This window comes from Prunus dulcis, chromosome 1, assembly GCF_902201215.1.
Source record: "Prunus dulcis chromosome 1, ALMONDv2, whole genome shotgun sequence".
Classification (NCBI taxonomy): Eukaryota; Viridiplantae; Streptophyta; class Magnoliopsida; order Rosales; family Rosaceae; genus Prunus; species Prunus dulcis.
In genome coordinates, this window is record NC_047650.1 from 26,713,725 (window position 1) to 26,728,638 (window position 14,914).

The 14,914-nt window shown below is 38.3% G+C and overlaps 3 protein-coding genes across 3 annotated transcripts; 1 reads left to right on the forward strand and 2 right to left on the reverse strand.

The window, feature by feature from the left end:
* Positions 1-815: 815 nt before the first annotated feature.
* Positions 816-5,586, reverse strand: LOC117614175 (ubiquitin receptor RAD23c-like). The gene is made up of 12 exons (XM_034342896.1): positions 5,377-5,586; positions 4,707-4,868; positions 3,972-4,025; positions 3,446-3,525; positions 3,302-3,349; positions 2,983-3,160; positions 2,598-2,750; positions 2,455-2,523; positions 2,273-2,320; positions 2,090-2,199; positions 1,898-1,970; positions 816-1,262 (listed from the first exon to the last, which is right to left on the reverse strand). Exons 1-12 carry the CDS (start codon positions 5,440-5,442, stop codon positions 1,146-1,148), a joined length of 1,158 nt encoding a protein of 385 aa, XP_034198787.1. The 5' UTR covers positions 5,443-5,586; the 3' UTR covers positions 816-1,145.
* A 4,347-nt stretch (positions 5,587-9,933) lies between these two features.
* LOC117617419 lies at positions 9,934-11,261 on the reverse strand. The gene is made up of 3 exons (XM_034346783.1): positions 10,989-11,261; positions 10,248-10,796; positions 9,934-10,092 (listed from the first exon to the last, which is right to left on the reverse strand). The coding sequence occupies exons 1-3, from the start codon at positions 11,259-11,261 to the stop codon at positions 9,934-9,936; spliced, it is 981 nt and encodes a 326-aa protein (XP_034202674.1).
* A 2,788-nt stretch (positions 11,262-14,049) lies between these two features.
* On the forward strand, positions 14,050-14,886 carry LOC117617426. Its single transcript, XM_034346794.1, has one exon. The coding sequence runs from the start codon at positions 14,050-14,052 to the stop codon at positions 14,884-14,886; it is 837 nt and encodes a 278-aa protein (XP_034202685.1).
* The last annotated feature ends 28 nt before the right edge of the window (positions 14,887-14,914 follow it).

The following is a 14,914-nucleotide window of genomic DNA, read 5'->3' on the forward strand; positions in this document are numbered from 1 at the left end:
GACATGTGTCATCTCTTTTTGAATTGTCAAAACTTTTCTTCCTTCTCATTCACTTTTATTGAAGCCCAAATGTTTTACCAAAACAAAACAAAGGGCCACAAAGACTTAAAATTGTAACTGAGTAAGGAAATTTTTTTTTTTTTTGGGATTCACTATTATACCCAATATAGTAACCCAAATTTTTTTAAAAAAAAAAAAAATCATATATGAAATGGACTTTAGAAACACACCCAAAGCTCATTTACAATATAAGAAAAAAGCTTTTAACTTCTTTTAAATTACAAAACTGCCATTAATTTCTTAAAACAAACTCAACCCAAAAACCTCATTAAAAAACCCAAAACACTCAATATAGCATTAAAGTAATTTAATAATCAAAATTAAAATCAATAAGATCAGTTGTTATTTTTTGAGTTTGTTTATATAAATTAAATAGTGTAGGGTTTATTTATAATTTTAGTGCTAAGAATGGGTATATGACTAAATATCTCTTCTTTTTTTCAAATGGTTGAGAAAAATTGAAGTAAAAATGAAAAGCTAGGGGTTCAATAAAAGTGAAGAAAAAAAAAAACTGTTTTGACAATTAAAAAAAAGACACACGTCACTTTTGTGTTGAGTCACAATAGAAGGCCAGAGGGAAGTCATCAGTCTGTAAATATGAAGGTGGAGAAAGCCAGCCCACCACCAACAGGCAAGTCCTTTGTCCATGTAAAAATATGCATCTTCTCCTTCATCCAGATCAATGATTGTTGCACTACTTCAATCCCTATGCTTCCAGACAAAAACGCGGTGATAAAAATGACAAGGAAAACATGTATAACTTTCACCCAAATCATAACTAGAAATTGTGCTTGTTAAAAACTTATTCATATTCACAACATAAGAAATCGACCGAAAATAAAAATAAAAATCAATTGCATGTACCTGAGAAATGAAAGATTGGATTTGGGAAGAAATTTCTGACTTGACTAGTAAACTATAGACAATCCACATAATCCAGACTCCAAACTTATAAAAGGCTAAATGTGAAAGAAAATAAAATTGCAATAAAATTCAAAAGAAAGCGATGAGAAGAGGGTTTTTTATATTCTTTTTTGTATTCTTTTTTTATTTAACAGGGGGTTGGACGGCTGATATTCCATAGATTATTCCTCAAATTCATGCATGTGGTCTAAGAGGTAGTTGGCAGCCAACTCTTCGTTCTTGTTGCAGGCAAAGAAAACCTCCAATACAATTGCTCGATCAAATCCCATTGCTTCAAGCTGGCAAGGATAAACATATCATCAATAAGAACGCAAATTGTCTGCTCAAAGAACAACAGGAATAAATCATAGATATTTAGAACTCTAACAACCACTGAAACCACAAGTCCCTTACGAAAAAAGTGGATAAAAAAATAGCCACAATAAGCAAACTAAAACTTCTAAGGTCCAATACACACAACTCCCTGAGAGGTAATAAGTTGTTAGCAAGAATTAAAACACATGTAATGCAAATGTGCAAAGCATAAAACGCCGATACCGTAACCATAAAGCTAAATCAGTTCATGAAAATCACTGTTTTAAATCAGTAAGATTGGACCAAAACTGAAGACTTTCAAACCCTCGAGACTAATGATTGGACATTCATCAAGTTTTTCTAGATCTCTCCCTTCCCTCTCATTTTTCAGATACTTACCAAGCGTATTTGGTTAAATGGAAATCACAAATAAACTTTTTCACTCGATGAATTTTTAATTAATTTTGTTCAATTAGGTGATTAGGCAGTGTTTCCTGTTTTCATCTTAAAAGTATTCTTCAAATCAAGTTCAAATTTGTTATTTCACATGATTTAAGCTACATTTCATGTGCATTGCATGTATTAAATATAATGTTTATATAAAAAAGGGAGAACTTACACGCTCTATAGCTTCACGCTCCTCAGGAGTGACACTTATTGACTGCGGCACCGCTGCATCGCCCAATATGTTCCTGAAACAAAGTGACAAATGAGCAATATAAACATACATAATCATGTAACATACACATAACCAACAACAAACCCCAAAGACTAAAAGAGTACATAAAAGGTAAGATAGTAAACTCCTTACCCTTCTCCACCTTCCACAGGTTCATTAATCAGGCGAAGGAAGTCAGCCTGATGCTGTTGAATTAGCCTCATAAGATTAGGATTTTGTTTCCCTAACTCTTGAAGCATAGGCTGTAACAAAAATAGAAGAATTATTGCCAAAAGAACAGGACGACTAAACAACATTTGGGTTGGGAAGAAGTACCTGCAATATTTGTGGATTAGCCTGCACCATAGCTCGCAAGGCTTGGAACTGAGACAAACAACACCAAATCGAGAGTTAAAAACACCACAATGTTTAAGTGTGGGTTCATTCATACATGAATGCATACACACATGCACATGCAAACATATAGATAGAGAGAGGGAGAGAGGGAGATAAATGACCTGTTGGCTGTCACGAAGAAAATCAAGATTGCCTGCAGCAGCAGCACCAGCACCCACGTTCGGAAGGCCCTGTTTCCATAAAAGGCATGTGTATCACTAAAAAATTCTTCCACCATAATTAATTCCAGATTCTGCATGAGTACCTGTGGAAAAAGGTTTAAAGGATTGGCATTAGGTCCGCTTGGTGGAGTGGCTGCTGGTTGTGCTGATTGTGGAGGTTGTGCCGGAAGGTTTGCAACTTCCCCACTCACAGGAATACGGGCTGCAGGTGGAACTTCAGGTTGCTCAGGTATACCCTTCAAGAAATACCAAATTGGCATCAAGAGGAAAAGACAATAATAATCGAAGAGCAGGGATAACCATTGCTTTTTGGTTCTGAAAATCACTACTCTTATCAACTCTTTTTTCTACAAAACTACTCAACATTGTTACCATTGTTGAAATTTGACAGAGAATCACGATGTATAAGATATATAACTAAGAGAGCAGAGCAACTCCTGAATTTTTCATAATAATATCTCCACTTACAGAATAAAGATAGTCAATAGCTCTCGCTGGGTTGTTGAAAGCAGCACGAAGAGCACGTACAACAGTATCCCTGTCCCAAGTACCTCCACCCATATCCAGAATTTGCTGAATTGTTCCCTCCAAGTTAGTTCCTGCTACCAGATCAGATGCTGCTTGGCCGTAGGGATCAGATTCTACCCTGCTTCAACAATTACAAAGAATTGTCTTAGGAAACAAAAGAATATATAAAGCCAATGAAGAACTTAATGAGGAAGAGTTGGGGGGCATTGGCTACAGATTTCAAACTGAAAGCATCACCGGAAGGAACAAAATTACTTACTCTGTGGTAGCTGAAGAGACGGGAGCAGGTGTGGTAACAGAAGCAGGCCTGAGAAATCAAGAAAAATTACAAACACAATATGTATAAGGAAATATGAATATCATACTTTTGGTACAACTAAAGCTTATACAAAACAAGACTCACGGTGCTGAGGTTGGTATTGGAGTCTGAGGTGCTGTTAATGTCGCAGTTGGAGCAGCAGAAGGTGCACTTGGCTGTGGTGCCTGCACATAAAAACAACACTCGGTAACTATACTCACAGCCCAACATAAAACAAAAGGAAAGCTTTAGTTCGTTCTAAGACATGCATGCAAATATATCTGGGTTATTGAACTTGTTTACTTCACTAAGTCTGTGTAAAGGTTTTTCTCTTTTTATAATCCCAGGCTCATAATTTTTCTTCTAAAGTCAAACAAGCAAATCAAAGTATATACACGGACCAACTCTACATTTAACAGTATCTCAGCTCTAACGAAACTAAAATATAACAGAAATAATCCAATTTGTACTGAATGAAAAACTAATTATAAAGATAAATTGTGAAGAATAGAAATTAACATAAGACTATAGATGAATCCCAACAATTTGAACCAAAGCAAGTGGTAACATCCATGCACCTTCCACAGAGAAAACAAATCACTGAAAAAACAATGAAAAAAATTTGTCTTACCTTAGTTGTAGTCGCAGTTGATGCACCTGAACCTTCACCAGACGAGCTCTTACTCTAGCATTTTTAGGTATATAAAGTAAGTCAAAACAACTTGTCATCATTCTAAACCAACAAAGAATTGAAGATTGAGCAACATTATCTGGTGGGAGAAGGAATTTCAACACCACAAATAGTTGGCATAAATCAGATGTGAACCAAATAGGGCAATCAAAACAACATCACCAACTTCAAGTAAAACAAATTGTATGTTAGGGAATGACCGGAGGTGGGCTCAAACCAGACGTGAATAAACAGGGAAATCACAATACAAGAATAAGACATTAGCACCAAATAGAAATTTCAAAAGTAGTGAATGCCATATAATAAATTCCGTTTCCATGATGGTTGTTTAGCAAGACATTAGCTATAATACAAGCACAATTACTGTCACCACTGTAGTATTTATTACTTCCAAGCTCACCTACTGTGACTACTTTATCAAGAATTCAATTCAACATGGTTTATAAGCTCACTGGTGCCAGTTTGAATTCTCATTTGTAACCACTATATTCTTGGTTTGATCCCTCTTTCCTAAAGCTAAAACTATGTTCCGACATAATCCAAAACAAGTACATGATATACATGATGTTTCCTACAAATCTAGGTCAAGTGTTATTTTAAAAAGGTAGATTTAGACCACTATTATTAAATGGAAAACGTAGCACTCTAAAGCATCGAATACAAAAATAAAAATACCTTTGTCAACATTATCACAACAAAGCTGTTTTCAGCCACTTTGTTTTCATCCAATGTTGTGCTATCTTTAAGTACTTTTCCTTGATGAATGAGCATCTGTTGTGAGGCAGGATATACATCTGAACCTTGACTAGTTTCTATCTGTTTCTTCACATCAGCAACCTGGAAAGAGTAGTGGTTAGTCATCAATAATGTAATTTTAGACAAAGTAGTCAGTAATTATAGCAAAGTAAATTTATAAGCACACCGAACTACAATTCCTGCATCTAGAAAGCTGAATGTACTCTATAATTAAGCAAAGTCAGCCATACCGTATAACTTGAAAATTGCGATAAACACATAAACGAAAGAAGAAAAAAAAAAAGGAACAAGTAATTTAACAAGGAAAGCGTAAATTCCCAGACTCCAATTCCACCATAAACCAAAAATACTCAACGTGTTAGAAGCAAAAACCTAAGTCCAATTGACGTACACAAGCCAAAAACAGAAAAACCAGTTAAAGCTTGCACATTAAGTCTTTACCAAATTGCGAAACAAACAGAAATTCGAGACCAAAACCCTAGAAAACACTCCAATTACGATCATAATGCGCGATTGAAAATTTAATTTTTAAAAAAAACACGAAATTTAAAATATTTAAATATTTGAATTCAGAACGATTGAGGCTAACCGTGTCCTCAGGCTTCACTTCGACGTCGAAGTGAGTGCCCTTGAGAGTCTTGACAAAAATCTTCATCTTCTGCTACTCGGAGAATCGCCGTCCTTACAGTCTCGAAGGCTGTGATCTGCCGAGAGGGTTTAAAAGAAAGAAACCGAATGCGCAAGTAAAGTGAAGCAAGAAAAGGAAAAATTAGCCCCAAATTTGCTGGCTTATATATGAGGGATAACGGCTCTCAATATATACGCGCTACAGGGAGAAGGCGAGAAACACACAGTGAAAAATGCGTTGGGTTTAAGTGAAATGAGCGGTTCAGATGGCAGCATGTAGTTTGTATTGGTTAAGGGAGCGCGTGGTTTGTGTTGGTGACGGGTGAATATGGCGAGCTAGATTTTTGTGTATCACACCAATAACAGTTTTGGATGCGATCATACCAACGCATCAGAACTCCTAAGCGAGTTTGGGCTAGGTAATAGAAGGATGGGTGACCTCATGTTGCATCCTTTTCTTTTGTTTCAAAAAAAAAGAAAACTATTCATGTTTCGCTACACGTATGGTGTGATAATAATTTCATATGATAGTGCATGTTATAAAATAACATGAGATATGTGGTGAATTTTGAGCTGAATGTAAAGTAGACGAGACACAGTATTTAACGAGGTTCGGCTATGCCTACGTCCTCGGAGAGCAGCAGCAGTAACCTTTTCACTAAATCAAATAATAGAGCTACAACTTTAGAGTTTGCAATATATGAGGCTTACTGAATTTTCTCTCTTTTCACTCACCCTCTTCCTTTCTTTCTTCTTTCCTCCTCTTCTCCTCTTCTTTTTTTTTCTTCTTCTGATGGTCTTATTTATAGGCTGAGATACCTGCACCCGTGAGTCTACAGGTAAGAAACCTCCAAATTATCTTTGCTTAATTTCTTTGTGGGCCCCATAGATGTTTGCTTAATTTCTTTGTGGGCTCCACATGTTTATCTTTACAACACTCCCCCTTGGAGACCACATGTCCCTAGATTGGTTGCCTCATTAAAACCTTGCTTGGAAAAACCCAGTGGGAAAAAAAAACCTAAGCGAAGGAAAAAGAGTACAACGTGCATATGTCCTATGTTAGAGGACTCTTGAATGCTCCCCCTGATTTTGCATGCTCCAACTTGATTGCTTGCAGAGTTGTCGTAATCCGATGCCATGCACTAACTTTTGGAATGTACATTTCGGCAATGATTTAGTGAAGAGATCTGCCAGGTTATCACTTGAGCGGATTTGTCTGACTTTGATTTCTTGACTCTTTTGGAGCTCATGTGTATAGAAAAACTTTGGTGATATGTGCTTGGTCCTGTCACCCTTGATATATCCTCCTGTGATCTGAGCAATACAAGCTGCATTGTCTTCATTCAGAATTGTTGGAGTGTCTGTTGTTGAGGGTAGGGCACATGTGCTTCGGATGTGATGGATTACCGACCTTAACCAAACGCATTCACGACTGGCTTCATGGAGGGCAAGTATTTCTGAGTGATTGGAAGATGTGGCCACTAATGTTTGTTTTGTTGAGCTCCATGAGATCGCAGTTCCTCCACATGTAAATACATACCCAGTCTGTGATCGTCCTTGATGTGGATCAGAGAGATATCCTGCATCAGCATAACCAATAATACTCTGTGCGTTGGTCGATTCACTGGAATAGAATAACCCCATGTCTGTTGTCCCACGAAGGTATCGTAGAACATGTTTGATGCCGGTCCAGTGTCGCCTTGTTGGAGCAGAACTATACCTTGCTAACAGATTTACTGAGAATGATATGTCTGGGCTGGTACATTGTGCTAGGTACAATAAAGCACCTATTGCACTAAGATATGGTACTTCTGGACCAAGGACCATTTCATCATTCCCTTTTGGACGATATGGGTCTTTCTTAGTGTCAAGCGATCGAACGACCATTGGAGTGCTAAGTGGATGGGCTTTATCCATGCCAAACCGTTTTAATACTTTCTCAGTATAAGTTGATTGATGCACCAAAATTCCATTAGCACTGTGCTCAATCTGCAAGCCAAGACAATATTTTGTCTTTCCAAGGTCCTTCATCTCAAACTCACGTTTGAGATAATCAACAGTTTTTTGAAGCTCTTCAGAAGTTCCAATTAGATTCATATCGTCGACATATACTGCCACTATCGCAAATCCAGACTCTGATTTCTTAATAAACACACATGGGCAAATAGGATCATTTGTGTATCCTTCCTTCAATAAATACTTACTGAGACGATTGTACCACATTCGTCCAGATTGTTTTAGCCCATATAATGATCTTCTCAATTTAACTGAGAACATGTCCCGTGGTTTGTTTCTGGCTGCTTCAGGCAACCTGAATCCTTCTGGAACTTTCATGTATATATCTGTATCCAATTCTCCATACAAATATGCGGTAATGACATCCATGAGTCTCATTTCAAGTTTTTCTGAAACCGCCAAACTTATTAGGTAACGGAATGTAATTGTGTCCATTACTGGAGAGTACGTTTCCACATAATCAATTCCAGGCCTTTGTGAAAAACCTTGCGCAACGAGTCGCGCTTTATACCTTGAGATCTCATTTTTCTCATTGCGCTTTCTTGTAAAAACCCACTTGTAACCTACAGGGTTCACATTGGGTGGAGTTGGAATAATATGTCCAAAAACACTCTTTTTTTCTAAAGAATTTAATTCTGCCTGGATTGCATCTTTCCACTTAGGCCAATCTTGCCTCTGTGTACATTCATTAATAGAGCACGGTTCAATATCATCATCTTTTATGATTTCAGCAGCCACTGAGAATGCAAATATATCATCGATGATCATCTCATTTCTACTCCACAATTCATCAGTGGACGGATAATTTATGGAGATTTCTTGACTTTCAGGTACGGTTGCCACTTTAGGTGCACTTGTCTCACCAATGACGTTTTCCTTGTCAAGAAGTACCTGTCCCTCTTTAGGGGCATTTGAATTATGAATTGTGGGCTCTCTATTAATTTCATTTGGATTCATTTTGTCCATCAACTTCCTCTTTCGAGGAACTGAATCCTTTGAGCCTAGTGGTCTGCCACGTTTTAGGCGTGCAGCAGATGAACCATTTGCTGGCACATTGCTTTGTCCATCATGGACATCAATCCGTGCGGGTGCATTTGCAGCTGGGATATGAGATTTTGTCACCTTTGCTGCATCATTAAATGCATCTGGCATCTGATTTGCAATACTTTGGAGGTGAACGATCCTTCTCACTTCGTTTTCGCATTGAGCAGTATGAGGATCGAGATGAGACAATGTGGATACATTCCATGACAATTCATGTCGTTTTTCAGGAATGAGTTTGCCTTGTTCTTTAGACACAGATTTTTCTCCCCCTAATGGTGGGAAGATTGTCTCATCAAAATCACAATCCGCAAATCGTGTGGTAAAAATATCACCCGTCAGGGGTTCCAAGTATTTGATGATAGATGGTGAATCAAAACCAACATAAATTCCCAATCTTCGTTGAGGGCCCATCTTAGTACGTTGCGGTGGTGCAATAGGCACATATACCGCACACCCAAAAATTTTTAAATGTGAAATGTTTGGTTGATTTCCCAATACGAGTTGTATTGGAGAACATTGATTGTTGGCAACAGGCCTCAATCGCGCAAGTGATGCTGCATGTAAAATGGCATATCCCCAAGCAGAAATTGGCAACTTTGTTTTCATTAGCAAAGTGCGTGCTATCAATTGAAGGCGTTTAATTAAAGCTTCTGCCAAGCCATTTTGAGTATGCACATGGGGAACAGGATGTTCAATATCAATGCCTAGTGACATGCAGTAGTCATCAAAAGTTTGAGATGTAAATTCACCAGAATTATCGAGTCTGATTGACTTAATGGGATAATCTGGGAATTGGGCTCGTAATTTAATTATCTGAGCCAAAAGCCTAGCAAATGCCATATTCCGAGTAGATAAAAGACAAACATGTGACCATCGGGTAGATGCGTCCACCAAGACCATAAAGTACCGGAATGGTCCACATGGGGGATGAATAGGTCCACAAATGTCCCCTTGAATTCTCTGCAAAAATGATGGAGACTCAACATCAACCTTTGGTTGTGATGGTCTGATCACCAACTTCCCTTGTGAACAAGCTCGGCAAAAGATGTCACTTGATAACATAATGTGTTTAGTCAATAAGGGATGTCCTTTAGAGTTGGTGATGATCCTACGCATCATGGTGGATCCAGGATGACCCAACCTGTCATGCCAAAGCTTAAAAGCATTTGAGCCAGTGGACTCTTGGTCCATGATACTATGTGCCTCAATTGTCCGTATGGTTGTGTAATACAACCCCGATGAGAGCTCACAAAGCTTCTCCAGTATACGCTTTTGGGTATCACTGGAGGTAATACAAAGATATTCCATGTTTTCCTCTTTCTTTGTTTCAACATGGTAGCCATTCAAACGTATATCTTTGAAACTCAACAGATTCCTTCTAGAGTTAGATGAATACAAAGCATCTGGAATGGACAGTATTGTTCCATTCGGTAACATAATTTGGGCTTTTCCTGAACCTTCAATCAGATTTGCAGGACCTGATATGGTTGTTACCTTTGCTTTTGTAAGCATTAATTTTGAGAAATACTTCCGATCTTGAAGGATCGTATGAGTAGTTGCGCTGTCTGCGAGACAAATATCTTTGCCATAGCCTTTGTTTTGAGGATTTACATCCATGCTACCAAATAAGTAAAATAAGCTGAATCAATAAAGAAAACAACATTACCACTTTTATTGGATTGAAATTTAAACAACACTTCAGCTAATACAAATAGTACATTAAGGAATTTAATCTAATTCGGACTCATAACCTTCATTCCCTCTTTTAGTAACAAAATCAGAAACATCTAGATGCGTCTTGTTTAGTTGACGTGATATTTCTGATGAGCCATCTTTGGCTGGCGGAGCATGATCAATGTAATTTATCTCCACTTTCCTATTCTTAAGTGAAGCTTGATAAAGATCCGCCAAATGCCTGGGTGTACGACATGTGCGCACCCAATGTCCCTTTGCACCACATCTGTGACAAGGGCTTTCAACATTTCTAGGCACATGGCTCATCTGTGCCTTTCCTTTATTACGAGATGCATTTTTGCCATTCGTGGATGGACCACTCCTTGGACCTAAACCCTCTGAACGAGCACCACGATTTTTTCTACTTCCTTGCCAGTGGCCACGCTTGCCCCATCGCCCACGTTTGTGGATACTACCACGAGATGAAGTGGCATTCACTTCCTGAGATGCAGCATTTATTTCAGGAAGTGGTGCTGAGCCCGTTGGGTGAGATTGGTGATTCTTTAATAAGAGCTCATTATTCTGCTCAGCTAACAAGAGGCAAGATACAAGTTCCGAGTACTTCTTGAAACCGCTATGTCTGGATTGCTGTTGAAGGAGGACATTTGAAGCATGAAAAGTGCTCAGAGTTTTTTCGAGCATATCCTCCTCAGATATATTTTCCCCACATAGCCTCATTAATGAGGTAATTCTGTGCATAGCAGAGTTATACTCGGACACTGACTTGTAATCTTGAAATCTCAAGTGGGTCCATTCGTATCTAGCTCTTGGGAGAGTCACCGTTTTCTGGTGATCATATCTTTCACCTAGAGCTTTCCACAGAACCAACGGTTCATCAACCACCACATATTCGCTCTTCAGCGCTTCATTAATGTGGCGGCGAAGAAAGATCATGGCCTTCGCATTCTCTTCAGGCGAAGCATCATTCTCATCTACAATTGTTTGTCCGAGGCCATTGGCTCGTAGATGAATTTTGGCATCCAAGACCCATGATAAAAAGTTGTCCCCGGAAAGGTCCAAGGCAGCAAACTCCAGTTTTGCCAAATTTGCCATCCAAAACTTTAGGCTCGAGATCTGAGATATTAAGTCACTTATTAATAGGAATTTCATTATTCAGGTATATTAATTGATGATAAATTGTCATGAATTTGTTGTCCAAAACTTTAGGCTCGAGATCTGGAACATTAAGCCACTTATTAATAGGAATTTCATTATTCAGGTATATTAATTGATGATAAATTCATGAATTAAATTGCTTGTTGTATGGACGTTAATCCCGCACCATACCTTAAATGTGCGGTAAAGTAAACGTGCTTGTATGGGCACTAATTCTGCTCCATACATTTAAATGACAGTAAAGGCGTGGACGATAAACCCGCACCACCCTTTAAAGTAAATTTACGATAAAGTAAATGTGCTTGTATGGGCACTAATTCTGCTCCATACATTTAAATGACAGTAAAGCAGTAAAGGCGTGGACGATAAACCCGCACCACCCTTTAAATATTGACGTATGGGTAATAAACCTACACCATACCATAAATAAAATTAAATGTGAGGATAAAAACCTTCACATAATATATATGAAGTGCATAATATATTATAGAGTATGGGCAATATTACTGCGCCACTATTCAAGATATAATAGATGGGTTTTAAGATCACACCATCATTTTATTACAATAATTTGTATTACAACGCGATGGGTAAAAATAAAATTACACCACCATAAAGTAACAGGACTGATTAAATAACTGAGAAATTACAAATTACATTACAAAGAAGTAAATTAAACAAACATGGATTAAACAACATAGAAATTGTGAGAACACAAAAAGGAAAGTTTGCATGTCGTTGTAGTAGTAAAGTGAGAGTAGACATATGACATAGAGGAGACAGAGAAATAACCACATAGTGTTGAGTTGAAAAATTTCAGAAATAAAAGGAGAGACTATCGTGCTGATAACGTGTTATAAAATAACCTGAGATATGTGGTGGATTTTGAGCTGAATGTAAAGTAGACGAGACACAGTATTTAACGAGGTTCGGCTATGCCTACGTCCTCGGAGAGCAGCAGCAGTAACCTTTTCACTATATAATAATATGATTACAATAGTGTTTACAATATGTGAGGCTTACTGAATTTTCTCTCTTCTCACTCACCCTCTTTCTTTCTTTCTTCTCTTCCTCCTCTTCTCTTTTTCCTCTTCTCTTTTTTCCTTTTTTCTTCTTACGTTTTCTTTTTCTGATGGTTTTATTTATAGGCTGAGATACATGCATCCGTGAGTCTACAGGTAAGAAGCCTCCAAAAATTTTTTTTGCTTAATTTCTTTGTGGGCCCCATAGATGTTTGCTTAATTTCTTTGTGGGCTCCACATGTTTATCTTTACAACAGTGCATAATTAGTTAGAGTAGAGACAGCAAAATAATGTTATTTTCTTACATGTAAATTCTTAGCAATATTCACACACTTTCAAAACTTGACCAAAGATAATTATGACTAGTCAACAACTAGTCATGAAAGCCATAACCAAGAACACACATACAGAGCATAACTAACTGTAACTGCAATCCTAGAAGATTACTAGTGACAACCTAGGCACTCAGAAGGACCGTTTCATCTAGGCATCCCCTGTGCTAGCAACAACTATGGTGAAAGTGTGTGAAAACATCATTAATCAAATAAACAACAAATGACAGATAATGATGGCTAGTCAACCGCAAGAACACAAACCCAAAAACACATAACATCAAGCAATAACTAGTCAACTGTTAAGAACACTGTAGACAAAGAAATTTTGGGGCAATAAATTCCATTAGATAAGAAAATAATTAGGGTTCAGTGGATTGAATTGTGGGCCCCATAATTCGCCCATGTGGCGTATGACTCACTAAAATCGAATTAGCTGTCAAAAGTGACACGTGTCGACATCCGAGGGAGTGCATCAAACGATTCAAAATGAAGACAAAATTAAAGAAAGGAATCTTCTGTGATTGACTTTGATTTAAATCAAATATTAATCCAGTCAATCAATCGAAGATAATTTGGTTAAATTGCCAAATTATTGGAATTGATTTTTTTTTTAAAATCAAATCAGAATTCCACAAAGGAAGGTGTTTAAGAAGGAAAGTTATTTAGGTCAAGCATCCTACAGGAGGCCATAAATAGGAGGCCTCAAGATGAAAGGAATGAGGCTCAGAAAAACCTAGCATTTAGAAGAAACAGAAAACTCTCTACATTCTTCACCCTACTTTGGAAGAGCCACCAAGCACAACAAATACGTGCCGGTTCCTCCACTCTAGAAAAATCTCAAACACCAAACAAGCTTCGTGCTACCCGTTTGATCAAGATTAAGTCTCTACGACCCTTGTATCAAACACAAATTTTCTTTAAACACTTTGGAGATAGAATCAGAGGATTCAATACAGAGATTATAACCCTAAATTTCATTAATACAATATTATTTTGTACACGTGTTCTTGTCTCATTTGTCGCAGGATATTCATGTTTACAAATTTGGCATGCCCGGTGGGATCATCTCTACCTCTCATCTCTTTCTCCAGTTCCAAAATCAATCAACACATCGAAAACGATGGCTTCTAAGAAGATTCAAACCGTTCCCACTACGAGAGGCAAAAGCATGAGCACCTCCTTCTCAAGTGGAGACTCTGCTGGGGTCGTCACAAGGTGATATCCGCAACTCCACATGTCACTTCCATACCGACTCAAGCCAAGGCGAAAGACGTGAACCGAAGATGTGAACCGGTTATCAATCTGGCCTCCTTGGGGGCAAAGAAGAATACTTCCTAAACGGATGAGAAAAACTCTTGGAACGAAGAAATGAGTTTTTCGGGCTCGAAGAATTCAAGAGAACATTCACTCTCGCCTGTTTCAAACGCTGATTCAAGCACAGACTCATACCATGGATCCCTGCCTGACGACCAACAGAAGAACATTGCCTCGGCGTCCATAGGTGAGTCTTATTCTATGGCCATGCAGGTCATGGTGACGGGAGCAATGTCTATTGAAGAACAGCTGGCCCATATGAGCGAAGCGGTCAAGAAACTGTCGAATATGGTTGAAGAGAAGGATGCGCAGATTGTTTCTCTCATCAACAAGTGGGAAGCGCATCAGGATAAGGAGCCTGGTCAAGACGCACACAAGAAAGGACCACATCATGAGGCTGAATCTAGCGAAAAAGGATTGGGTCATGAAACAGAGTCGGGTGAGAAGCCGCACGGAAAAGTTGAAGCCGCCTCGGTGGGTTCTTTGTTAGTCCAACAACTTCAGGACATGATCGCGAACACTATCAGGGCTCAATATGGTAGGCATTCTCAAGATACATTTATCTATTCCAAATCTTACACCAAAAGGTTAGACAACCTTCGAATGCCAATGAGTTATCAACCTCCAAAGTTCATGCAGTTTGATGGAAAAGGTAACCCTAAACAACATGTTGCCCACTTCATCGAGATGTGCAACAGCGCTGGCACTAATGACGATTATCTCGTGAAGCAATTTGTCCGCTCACTCCGAGGCACTACATTCAACTGGTACATTGACTTGGAACCCGAGTCAATTGACAGCTGGGAACAAATGGAGAGAGAATTCCTCAACTGCTTCTATAGTACTTGTCGTTCAGTTAGCATGCTAGAGCTCACTAGCACAAAGCAATGAAAAGACGAACTTGTTGTTAACTACATCA

Coding starts and splice junctions, on each gene's coding strand:
- LOC117614175 (XM_034342896.1), bottom strand. CDS start 5,442: ATGAAGATTTTTGTCAAGACTCTCAAGGGCACTCACTTCGACGTCGAA. Junction 3,350..3,445: donor CCAATACCAACCTCAGCACC/GTGAGTCTTGTT, acceptor TTGATTTCTCAG/GCCTGCTTCTGTTACCACAC. Junction 1,263..1,897: donor AGCGTGAAGCTATAGAGCGT/GTAAGTTCTCCC, acceptor TATCCTTGCCAG/CTTGAAGCAATGGGATTTGA.
- LOC117617419 (XM_034346783.1), bottom strand. CDS start 11,261: ATGGCAAATTTGGCAAAACTGGAGTTTGCTGCCTTGGACCTTTCCGGG. Junction 10,797..10,988: donor GATATGATCACCAGAAAACG/GTGACTCTCCCA, acceptor CTCCTTCAACAG/CAATCCAGACATAGCGGTTT. Junction 10,093..10,247: donor ATCTAGATGTTTCTGATTTT/GTTACTAAAAGA, acceptor CTTATTTGGTAG/CATGGATGTAAATCCTCAAA.
- LOC117617426 (XM_034346794.1), top strand. CDS start 14,050: ATGAGTTTTTCGGGCTCGAAGAATTCAAGAGAACATTCACTCTCGCCT.